The following is a 12,283-nucleotide window of genomic DNA, read 5'->3' on the forward strand; positions in this document are numbered from 1 at the left end:
AATTACACTGGTAAATCAAGTTTTTTGGTAACAAACTGTTGAAACAGGTTGTTCCTCCTTTTGCTCTGAAAACAGCCTCAGTTCTTCATCATCACATGGAACATGGATCATGTAAATGAGTGCATCTCAACACATTTTTACATCCTTCCTGTTAAAATGGATTGACAGTACCTTTTTCAGAGGTAATTTGCTGACTATGTAGGGTTTGCAAGTGCAGACTATATTAAATGGTATCAATTAACTGTTTAACTACACGATCATGGATCCACAATGTAAAAAAACAAACCCCATAATGTTGCACTGCTACTGGCTTTGCCTCTGGTACATGAGTTTATGTTCTTTGGCACACACCCTAGATATGTGGCTGAAGTATAACTGTCCTGATTCCTTTGTCAGAGATCAAAGTCTAAAGCTGTGAAGAGAGTCTGTTACTTCAGACAAGATGTCCTCTCAAGTGAGACTGATGCTGCTGCCGAGCTCCAGATGTTTATTCGACGAGCCCGTTCAGGTAAAGGTGTCCGGGCTGAGGTCCAGGCAGGTGGTTGCTCTGAGAGCCAGATCAACAGACGAGAGAGGGGTGGAGTTCAGCTCCTCGGCCACATACAGGGCTGATGGGAGCGGAGAGATCGACCTGGACAGAGACTCCTCTCTCAGCGGGAGCTATGTTGGAGTTGAACCCATGGGTCTGCTGTGGTCGATGAGGGCGGACACCTTACACGAAAGGTTTAAAAAAATAAATTCACTACACCCTCATGTGGTGAAGTTCTCTGTGCATGAGAAGGATGGGGAGGGAATGATGTTGGCAGAAGCGACTAATGAGAGGATTCTGATTGGAGATGGGGTCGTCCGGCGTCCTGTCAAAGAAGGGAATTTTCAGGGAGTCCTCTTTACTCCCCCAGGTCAGTGTCGGCTTTTTGTCCTAGTTTAAAGCAGAAGTGAGTGATCCGGTCGTTTTCGCTAATGCTGCGTTCCAGGCAGGCTTTTGAAATCGTAAATTACAGCTTCAAGTCACAACTTACGACTTTGTAGCGTTCCAGGCAACCCACTCGTGGGTCGCCTGAAAGTCACTATAACGGCCACTCGTAACTTCCGACCGGTGAACTCGTACCAGATCGAACTGGTACCACTTCACGGTCGGAAAAATACGAGTTTCCTTGAACGCACCATAACAGTCCTCGTCGCTACGTCACCACATTCACGGCGTTCCTTGGCTGCACACACAGCCCTGCATGCCGTTCTCTCTCCTCATTGGATAAAAACTGTAGGATACGATAAATGTTTTCTCTTCGGCTCAGAGCAGAGCAGAGGGACTGAGAGACCCGTGTTTCAGTCCAAACACTCTATGTAAGTGATTGCTGTCGGAAGATATAACTATTTAAGACTTATATTAACACAAATATATCACTCACTTCTGCTTTAATCTGAGATCAATGACTTTGTATGACTTCTGTGTCTTATGTTCCAGGAGAAGGTCCATTTCCTGCTGTGTTGGATCTGGCCACTTTGAGAACTGAGAAAAGAGCGTGTCTCCTGGCCAACAAAGGGTTTGTAGTTCTGGCTGTAGCGGTGCACAATGACAAGCCTGGCAACATCAAAGTGATGCACCTGGACCACTTTGAAGAAGCTCTGAATTTCTTACAACAGCAGCCCAAGGTAAGTTTTTGACTTGCTAATTGACCAGAAGCTTAACTACCCAGATATGGTTAGCACAGAAACTGATACCTGCTAATTAATGCTAATATGTGAATAAAATAACAGAAGAACGGAATCAATCAATCACTTTATTTGTTACCAGGGCATTTAGCTGTGCAGCAAAGTGAGTCAAAAACAAACAGTAGCACACGTAAAACATTTAACGTGGTGCAAAAAATACAAAAATACAACCAATAGCATAAATACACAACAAATACTCAATTTGTAAAAGAGTTTAAGATAAACTAGCTCTTCCTGCTGGAGTTTAGCAGACTTATACGTGCACTATTTGCATGTCATGTTAAGTAACTTAAATAAGTTGAGGGGATGCCTTGCAGACAGCTAGCTGACCTGCTACCCACCATGCATAACTTTAAGCCTTGATGAAATTCAAATGGTAAGTTATGTAAAAATTCAGTTTCAATTTTTGGACTGTACATCCTCAGTGGATGACACATCTCTGCTAGCACTGACACCAGGCTATACTTCTATAAATAGCGTTAAATGCATACTCTTTTTAGTACTTTATATTTTGATTAGTACAGATCAGATCTCCTCTATCAGCTCTATAGCATGGTCTGCAACATTTGGCAAGGATACAAGACAACAAGACAGACAGCTAACCTTCCTTCCATCCATTTATCCATCCATTGCCTCTAATAACTTATCTGTTCAGGGTCACATGGGGCTCGAACCAAGCGAGGGCAGGGTACACCTGGACAGGTCTATCACAAAAGAATGTGAGAAAGGCCTCAGAACCTTCTTGCTTTGAGGCCACAGTGCTAATCACTGTATTAATGTGCTACTCAAGAAAGTCAAACCATCAGAAACCAAACAAACCATCAGAAGATCATAGTTTCTCTCTCATTGTCTCCACAGGTGGGCAGTAAAGGAGTTGGTGTTGTGTCTCTATCAAAGGCAGGGGATATTGCACTTTCACTTGCCGCGTTTGTGCCTGGTGTTGAGGCCATAGTGTGGATTAATGGTTGCAATGCCAACGTGGCTTTTCCACTCTACTATAGGAAAAGCCAAATCCTCCCTGCGTTAATGTCTGACAACAGAAAGATGATTCCCACTGAGTCAGGAGCCCACATGATCAAGCATTGTTTGGACAATCCCCTGGCAGAGGAGAACAAGTCCACCCTGGTCCCCATTGAACAAGCCAAGTGTCGATTCCTCTTTGCAGCTGGAGAGGACGACCTCAACTGGGACAGCAAGGCTTACATGGACGAGATGGTGGAGAGACTGAAGCATCATGGAAAGGATAACTTTGAGAGTGTGAGTTACCCCAGAGCTGGGCACCTGCTGGAGCCTCCTCATGGACCCTTCTGCTCCTCCAGCTTTCAGGGTTTTGCAGGTAAATCAGTCGTATGGGGGGGTGAGCCAAGGTCTCATGTAGCAGCTGAAGTCCACCTGTGGAAGAAGATCCAGGAGTTCTTAAGAGCTCACCTGAGATGTGATGATACACAAACTAAAGCAAAGATATAGATATAAAATCAAATAGCTAAAAATGCAACATTTAAAATTTTTCTACCACACATTGTGGTTCACTGTGGGGCGGGGTGGGGAAGCTTCAAATTTTTCACATTATTTAGTTAATCCTGCTTTTGATGGTATGACAGCTATTCCCTTATTATTTTTAATACATGTTGTATTGATGTACAGAATTTGGCAGCAATAATTACTTATATTATATGAGCAAATAAAAGTACTGTGTTTTACTGATGCAGATGCAAATTAGATGCAGATAACTCTGGTGCAATTATTAACTGTGCGATGTTCCAAAAAAAATAAACAATAAACTAAACTACTCTGTTCTTTGTACCTTTAATGATCTTTGACTATTTGAGCATACACAACTCTGCTGTGGCTTCATAACCGATCCAAACTCCAGCATGTAGAGGCTGAGTGAATGTGGTCTGGACTCTGTGGATGAGAGTCATGGTTTCAGAGACGCTGTAGAAGGACAGAATACCTGCTCTGTGATCCAGGTACACTCCTATTCTGGAGGACAGAGGACTTGAGACTGGAATCATTATTTTGAACCAAAATGTGAAATTGTTTTGTGTGGCATTACACCCAACATCAACATCAAATCTATGTTCCCTCCCTGCTCTCCTGATGCAGCTGCTGCTACATAAACTCTTCTTCTCCACTCCACCTCCCAGTAACAACGTCCAGTCAGACTCTCTCTACTCAAGACCTGCTCATATGTAATGAATCTGTCTCGATAACTAGTAAAAGACTGTTCTTCTCTCTTTAATGTTGCTTTTCTATCTCCCTCAGATGTGTCTGTGCTGTGTTTGGATCCAGTGTGATTCCCTGTTAATGTTGTAAGTCAGTTGTAAGTTCAGTCACTGTCAGTGAGATGTTTGTCCATGTGTCTCTCAGAAGGTCCTTTAGCTCAGAGCTTCTTTTCTCTATGAGATGGATCAGCCAAGTGAAGATCTTCCCTTCACTGCTTTAGCAGCAGATGGCCTTTTCTGTTGAAGCACCTTCACATCTTTCTCTGTGTCCTGGATTCTCCGATGGATTTTTTGTCGACTCAGCTCCAGCTCTCTCTGCCTCTCAGTCCTTTCTGCTGCAGCTGAGACTGTGTCGTGGCCTTTATGTTCATCCAGAAGGCACAGTTGGCAAATACACCCGATCATTGCAGCTGAAAATCTTCATCACCTCATCATGACGAAAGCAGATGTTCTCCTGGATCTTCTTGGTTGGCTCCACCAGCTTGTGTTTCTTTAATGGAGCTGCTTCATAATGAGGCTGCAGGTGTTTCTCACAGTAGAGCTGGACACCTACTGGAGTCTCCTTATGGACCCTACTGCCCCTTGGCTTTACATGGGCTCATCAACTTTCCAGTCATGTGGGGGGGTGAGCCCACGGTCCACGCTGCAGCTGAAGTCCACCTGTGGAAGAAGATCCAGGAGTTCTTCAGGGCTCAACTGAGCTGTGACTATACACAGACTAAAGCAAAGTTATAGATGCAATTTTTTCAAGTGCGCTGAGAAAAGTGTGCCAGAAAATTGTGACATAATAATCATATAAACAGAGAGAAAAAGATCAAATCTATGACTTAAATTATTTTAAGAAAAAGTGGCTATTTTTCCGGCAATAAATCAGTCAGCTAATAATTCCAGCTCACAGTTGGATACTGCTGAAATTAGATGGCAAGGCAAGGCAATTTTATTTGTATAGCCCGTTTTTACAAACAGTTTGTCTCAAAGGGCTTTACATGGCATCGTAACAACATCCTCTGCCCTTAGACCCTCACATCGACTGAGGAAAAACTCCATGGAAAACCCTTTTAACAGGGAAAAATCGGATAAACCTCAGGGTGAGCAACAGAGGAGGGATCCCTCACCCAGGACGGACAGGCGTGCAATAGATGTTGTTACAGACAAGAAAACAGTTTACAGTTTATGTCACAGAATGTGTGAAATATGGAAATGTTAGCAGGAGTTGATGAAGGCAGCCTCTGGTGGGGGGGGGGGCAGGGAGAGCTGGCCAGCTCAATGGGAGGACTGGGTGGTAGACTGGTCCATGGGAAGGGAGGGGAGGCCGGTCTAACAGCAGGGGAAAGGGTGGGAGGGGGGGCGATGCAGGCGGCGGCTGGTGCAGAGAGATGGAGCTCCGGTGGATCTGCGGAAACACAGAGAGAGTGCGAGACACCAAGGCCAAACTACAAAGTACAACAGAAAATGACAGTTCAAAAATATACTGAGGAGAGGAGAGGAGGGGAGGGGAGGGGAGAGGAGAGGAGAGGAGAGGAGAGGAGAGGAGAGGAGAGGAGAGGAGAGGAGAGGAGAGGAGAGGAGAGGAGAGGAGAGGAGAGGAGGAGGGGAGGGGAGGGGAGAGAGGAGGAGAGGGCTCTGTGTAACCAGATGTGTCCCCAGCAGTCTAAGCCTATAGCAGCGTAGCTATAAAATGGTTCAGAGCTACCTGAACCAGCCCTAACTAAAAGCCCTGTCATAAAGGAAGGTCTTAAGTCTAGACTTAAATGTAGTTAGAGTGTCTGCCTCTTTGACCCATGGAGAGAGCTGGTTCCACAGTAAAGGAGCCCGGTAACTGAAGGCTCTACCTCCCAGTCTGTTTTTAGAGATACTGGGAGTCACTAACAGACCTGCGTTCTGGGAGCGGAGTGCTCTGGTAGGACAGTAAGGAATGATGTTGTCACAGTCTAATGTTCATTGTCTGCTCTGATGTATTTGTACATGTCATATAAGCTTATGCGCTATGTATGACAAAGAGAAGAGAAAGATCACGTGATGTCTGTAAATTTGTCTGCTAAATATTAACGTTAAAGGGATAGTTCAACATTTTTGAAAATTGGCCCATCGCCATGATCCCCCTAGTAATAGCAGTAGGTTCGTTACCTTTAATTGTTGGTCCAAGCTGCTTTTAGATCGGGGGAGAAGAATACCGAGCGGCGCAGCTACACTACGGAGGCTAATGGAATTTCTTGGTTTTGCTCATCAAACTCAGCAAATACACAACCAAAAAACTCAAAAACGCTGTGGTGGACAAGTTGTGACCTGCACATTCACCACGCTATGAGATAATAGCGGAAAGTTGCGAGATGGAGTTGTTTTAGAGGCAAAGTCGGACTTTACACTCTAGACGGCTGCTCGGCGGAGTGATTTCAAAAGCGCCTGTTTACTGCAGATACGTCCGTATACTACGGCACTGGCTGAGGTGCGCACACTGTGTCCCTCCGACCAGTGGTTCACTGAAGAAAGTAGTTCCGAGTATTTGCTTCACTTCTCTTAACTTTCCGCTATTATCTCATAGCGTGGTAAATGTGCAGGTCACAACTTGTCCACCACAGCGTTTTTGAGTTTTTTGGTTGTGTATTTGCTGAGTTTGATGAGCAAAACCAAGAAATTCCATTAGCCTCCGTAGTGTAGCTGCGCCGCTCGGTATTCTTCTCCCCCGATCTAAAAGCAGCTTGGACCAACAATTAAAGGTAACGGGGGATCATGGCGATGGGCCAATTTTCAAAAATGTTGAACTATCCCTTTAACAATTTCCAGTTTTACCACAGCTGAAAGGTGTTGATACACATCTAATGGCACTGGAGAACTCACTGAACAGACAGAGTCGTGTTGTGTTGCGTTTGAGCTCTGGACCCAAATGCAGAAGACCAGACGTGGGTGTGAGTCAAACAGTCGGTTTATTGGGACCGAGGGACAAAATTAAGGTAAGACTGTGTGGGAGGGGATGTGGATGGTCTGGGTACGGCAGCAGCGTAGGAGCAGGATCCTGGAGGCAGAATGAGAAACACAGGTGAGTAGGTACAAGCGATATCACTGGTAACACAGACAAGTTCTAGTAGAAGCCAGCCTCTTTATACTGCTCCTGATGAAGATGATTCATCCCAGGTGTGTAGCAGCCAGCAGCCATCTTGAGACCCACGCCCAGCCTCTGCCAAGAGAACACACCCCCAACTCCACACACCACAAGTCGGTTATTTCCGATGAGATGTCCTCTCAAGTCAGACTGAGGCTGCTGCCGAGCTCCAGATGTTTATTCGACGAGCCCGTTCAGGTGAAGGTGTCTGGGCTGAGGTCCAGGCAGGTGGTTGCTCTGAGAGCCAGGTCAACAGACGAGAGAGGGGTGGAGTTCAGCTCCTCAGCCACATACAGGGCTGATGGGAGCGGAGAGATCGACTTGGACAGAGACTCCTCTCTCAGCGGGAGCTATGTTGGAGTTGAACCTATGGGTTTGCTGTGGTCGATGAGGGCGGACAACTTGCACAAAAGGTTTCAGAAAACTAATTCAGTCAACCCTCATGTGGTGAAATTCTCTGTGCATCAAGATGAAGAGGAGGGGGATGGAAGGATGTTGGCAGAGGCGACTAAAGAGAGGATTCTGATTGGAGACGGGGTCGTCCGGCGCCCTGTCAAAGAGGGGAATTTTCAGGGAGTCCTCTTTACTCCCCCAGGTTAGTGTCGGCTTTTTTTTATGTTGTTTAATCTAACATCAATTACTTTGTATGACTTCTGTGTCTTGTGTGTCAGGAGAAGGTCCGCTTCCTGCTGTGTTGGATCTGTGCACCTTCATGTCTGAGAAAAGAGCGTGTCTTCTGGCCAATAAAGGATTTGTGGTTCTTGCTGTAGTGGTGCACAATGACAAACCTGGCAACATCAAGGTGATGCACCTGGACCACTTTGAAGAAGCTGTGAATTTTTTACAACAGCAGCCCAAGGTAAGTTTTTTTGAGTGGGTAACCTGCTAAGCTGTTAGCACATACACTAATACCTGCTAATTGGTGCTAATGTGTGAATACAATTACATAAGCACAGCCTTATATGTGCAGTATTTGCATATGTTCAGGGACTTGAATTCTTTAGCGATGGTCTGGCAAGGAAACAAAACAGGCAGGCAGTTAATCCTCCATCCGTCCACCCATCAGCAGGTCTATCACAGGGCTGATATAGAGTCATACGACCTGATAGTCACACTCATATATTGGCCATTTGGAGTCACCATTACTCTACTGCACTTGTATTTGGACTGTAGGCTACTGGGAGAACCCAGAGAGCACCCATATAGCCAAACAAAACATAAAATGTACAGTTATTACTTTTTTCAACAGTCATGGTTGTGAACAGTGTCCTCACATGCTTGAAGTCCTATTGATAAAACTCTTGAACAAAAAAAACAAGCAATGAAACACAAGCCAAACAAACCTGTACCATCAGAGGATCTTTTTTTTCTCTCTCATTGTCTCCACAGGTGGGCAGTAAAGGAGTCGGTATTGTGTCTCGGTCAAAGGCAGGAGATATTGCACTTTCACTTGCTGCTTTTGTGCCTGGTGTTGAGGCCATAGTGTGGATTAATGGTTGCAATGCCAACGTGGCTTTTCCACTCTACTATAGGAAAAGCCAAATCCTCCCTGCGTTAATGTCTGACAACAGAAAGATGATTCCCACTGAGTCAGGAGCCCACATGATCAAGCATTGTTTGGACAATCCCCTGGCAGAGGAGAACAAGTCCACCCTGGTCCCCATTGAACAAGCCAAGTGTCAATTCCTCTTTGCAGCTGGAGAGGACGACCTCAACTGGGACAGCAAGGCTTACATGGACGAGATGGTGGAGAGACTGAAGCATCATGGAAAGGAGAACTTTGAGAGTGTGAGTTACCCCAGAGCTGGGCACCTGCTGGAGCCTCCTCATGGACCCTTCTGCTCCTCCAGCTTTCAGGGTTTTGCAGGTAAACCAGTCTTGTGGGGGGGTGAGCCGAGGTCTCACGCTGCAGCTGAAGTCCACCTGTGGAAGAAGATCCAGGAGTTCTTCAGAGCTCACCTGAGCTGTGACCATACACAGACTTAAGCCAAGTTGTGCAAAAAGGCTTTTTTTTTTTTCAGTTTGCCTTCTTGTGGCTTTTTGGCATGCCAGAATTGTATGAATTTAAATCATATAAACAGAGAGGAAAAACATCAAGTCTATGACTTTACTAACAGACAGTAGCTATTTTTCTGGCAATAAATCGATCAACTAATAATTGCAGCTCTCGGTTGGATACTGCTGAAACAAGATAGTGATTAGTGTTGTCATGTGTTGGCATGCCAAATTAATAATGCATCTTCTGTAATATATATACAGTAGTATTGTATATTTTGTTAAAGTGGATCAGAGAGCGCTCTGTGTCTGTTTCGGTGTCATTTGGGTAGTAGTGCTCTTAAGTAGCAGTTTTACATGTGCATGAAGAAACACTTAACATGCAGATAACTTCTGCCTCTAACCTCTTGTATACAGACAAGCTCGGATGTCTTTTAGCAAAGAAACTAAAAGTTACCCAATGGCCATTTGGACCCTTTTCACTGGAACACTCTTGTACAAACATTTCCACAAGTGCCTCTACATATCTGTTAGATAGTTGTCATGTTGGTATATTAAATTAATAATGCCTCCTCTATATTGCTTCTTTGTTTTTCTCCCTTACTCACAAGATAATTTCTGCCTGGGGCCTGTCAAGTGTCACTCTGGCCACTAGGTGGCAGTATAACCATCTCCAGATGAACACCTATGGTAAAGAGCAATGGTCCTGGTTAAATGGCTGTAATATCATAGGTCACCAGTAGACTGTGTTTGCAGTACTGGATACTGGAGAAGAAGAAGCATAAAGGTGCAGAAAACGGAAGCAGCTGACTTAAAGCAGAAGTAAGTGATATATTTGTGTTAATATAAGTCTTAAATAGTTATATCTTCCGACAGCAATCACTTACATAGAGTGTTTGGACCGAAACACGGGTCTCCCAGTCCCTCTGCTCTGCTCTGAGCCGAGGAGAAAACATTTCTCGTATCCTACAGTTTTTATCCAATGAGGAGAGAGAACGGCATGCAGGGCTGTGTGTGCAGCCAAGGGACGCCGTGAATGTGGTGACGTAGGGACGAGGACTGTTATGGTGCGTTCAAGGAAACTCGTAACTCGTGTTTTTCCGACCTGTGAAGTCGTACCAGTTCGATCTGGTACGACTTCACAGGTCGGAAGTTACGAGTGGCCGTTATAGTGACTTTCACAGGTAAAACAGGTCGGAAAAACACGAGTGGGTTGCCTGGAACGCTACAAAGTCGTAAGTTGTGACTTGAAACTGTACTTTATGGTTTCAAAAGCCTGCCTGGAACGCAGCATTACCCAAAACGACTGGGATCGCTTACTTCTGCTTTAAGTTAAATACAAGAACCTCAAGGTGCTCATTAGTAGTAATGCAAGTAAGCTTGAAATTCTAGTTATAAAATAACCTGCACACACATTTGCACTTGCATGACCAAAGGTCTGATGTTTGTTCATTTTAAGATTAACAGTTCTAATTTTTATCAGTTCTTTTATATTAACATTTTCATAATGAGTTGCAACATTTAGTATTTCACATCACAGAATTACATTGGTAAACCAAGTTATTCCCTAACAAACCGTTTTCTTTATTGCATCAAATCTAAACAGGTTGTTCCTCCTTTTGCTCTGAAAACAGCCTCAGTTCTTCATCATCTGATATTTCTGATATTCTGCCCTGTCATGTTTGCATGATGGAGCAGATCACGTGATGTCTGTAAATTTGTCTGCTGAGCATTCATGTTGACAGTTTCCAGTTCTACCGTGGCCTAAAGGTGTTGAACTGGAATCTGATCCAGTGGCTCAGGAAAACTCACTGAACTCACAGTATAAAACAACTTCTGGTTTGTGACACGGTGCATTATCCTGCTGGAAGAAGCCATTAGATAGATAGTGCTTTATTAATCCCCTGGGGAGGGTTCCCTCAGGGATATGTAATAGCATTTTTACCTCCTTTGTGAGATACTTTCTATGGTAATTATATAATCAAGTTATTTTGCATTTAAACCACCTAAGACACCTAACCTTCTGCTTTCCCAGACTTCCTTCTGTAATTTGTGAATTCAAGTTTCTACGTCACTCGGCTGGCCTGGGAACGCCTTGGGGTCCCCCCGGAAGAGCTGGAGGAAGTGTCCGGGGAGAGGGAAGTCTGGGGATCCCTGCTCCGACTGCTGCCCCCGCGACCCGATTCCGGATAATGCGGCGGACAATGGATGGATGGATGGAAGTTCTTTTACACTTAACCATCTGTGATGAAGATTGGGACCCATTTAAGAAAAACAATGTAAGCGCGCACCCAATTGGCAAGAAAACATCTGATCAATCTAGAGCTATTCTTAAGAGTTTAACATCTGTTGTGCACACTCAAAGAAAATCCAGCTGGTACCTAAAACACTTTTTAGGTTTGTTTGTATGTTTGTATGTTTGTACGTTTGTACGTTTGTATGTTTGTTTTTTTTGTGTCTGTTTTTGTCTGAAACAAGTTAAAACTATTTAGATTAGATTAGATTAGATTATACTTTATTTATAATCTAATCTAATCTAATCTAATCTAAATAGTTTTTAACTTATTTCAGCCCTACAGGAAGTCCCTAAGACACTGTGGGTTGTCAGTCACTGTGATGTTTGGCCTCATCAAATATGAACCTATTGTGATTACTCCAAAATCAAGAAGCTATCGATTTACATAATGCCAGTCTGCCAACTTCCCACTTCCTAATTAACACTCAAACCCCTTTGTATTTTAAATTGTATGTCTTGACTCCATACCTCGGGAGACCGGTGACGATACCTTCAAAGACAAAGGTGTGAAAAGACAATCAGGGAAGGGGCCGGCTAAAGGACACAAACACACCCCAGAGGTGGACCTTCCCTTAGCTATAAATGTATAGGCTTTCCCCATGTTCGGGGTCTTTTCTTCATCTTGAACCGCTCGCATGTTGATTGACCTTTTCTTTGCAAAGGAAATAAAAGCTTGTCGGCCGGTGAGTCAATATTTCATTCTTCATCAGCAACAGAGAATTTCCACGACAGATATTGAAGATGATGGTGAACTGTGGCAGAGTGTGCAGCATGTGATAACAATAACAGTATTCAGATAGACCTGGCATACAAACCTTGATTGATTGGTGTTAAGGGGTTGATGTGTGGAGTATAAACATTAACTCTGTTCTTTGGCACACAGCGTGAACACGTGGCTGAATTATAACTGTCCTGTTTTCTTTGTCACAGATCAAAGTCTAAAGTGAGGAGAAA

At 44.2% G+C, this 12,283-nt stretch overlaps 1 protein-coding gene across 1 annotated transcript; it reads left to right on the plus strand.

Moving 5' to 3' along the window:
• Positions 1-442: 442 nt before the first annotated feature.
• LOC311000107 (uncharacterized protein) lies at positions 443-9,024 on the plus strand (the record flags this gene model as incomplete). Its single annotated transcript, XM_083990741.1, has 6 exons — positions 443-899; positions 1,466-1,653; positions 2,572-3,168; positions 7,057-7,633; positions 7,710-7,897; positions 8,428-9,024. The coding sequence occupies 6 exons, from the start codon at positions 443-445 to the stop codon at positions 9,022-9,024; spliced, it is 2,604 nt and encodes an 867-aa protein (XP_083846867.1).
• Positions 9,025-12,283: the final 3,259 nt, after the last annotated feature.

Source organism: Trachurus trachurus (genome assembly GCF_905171665.1).
Source record: "Trachurus trachurus genome assembly, chromosome: 17".
NCBI classification, from domain to species: domain Eukaryota; kingdom Metazoa; phylum Chordata; class Actinopteri; order Carangiformes; family Carangidae; genus Trachurus; species Trachurus trachurus.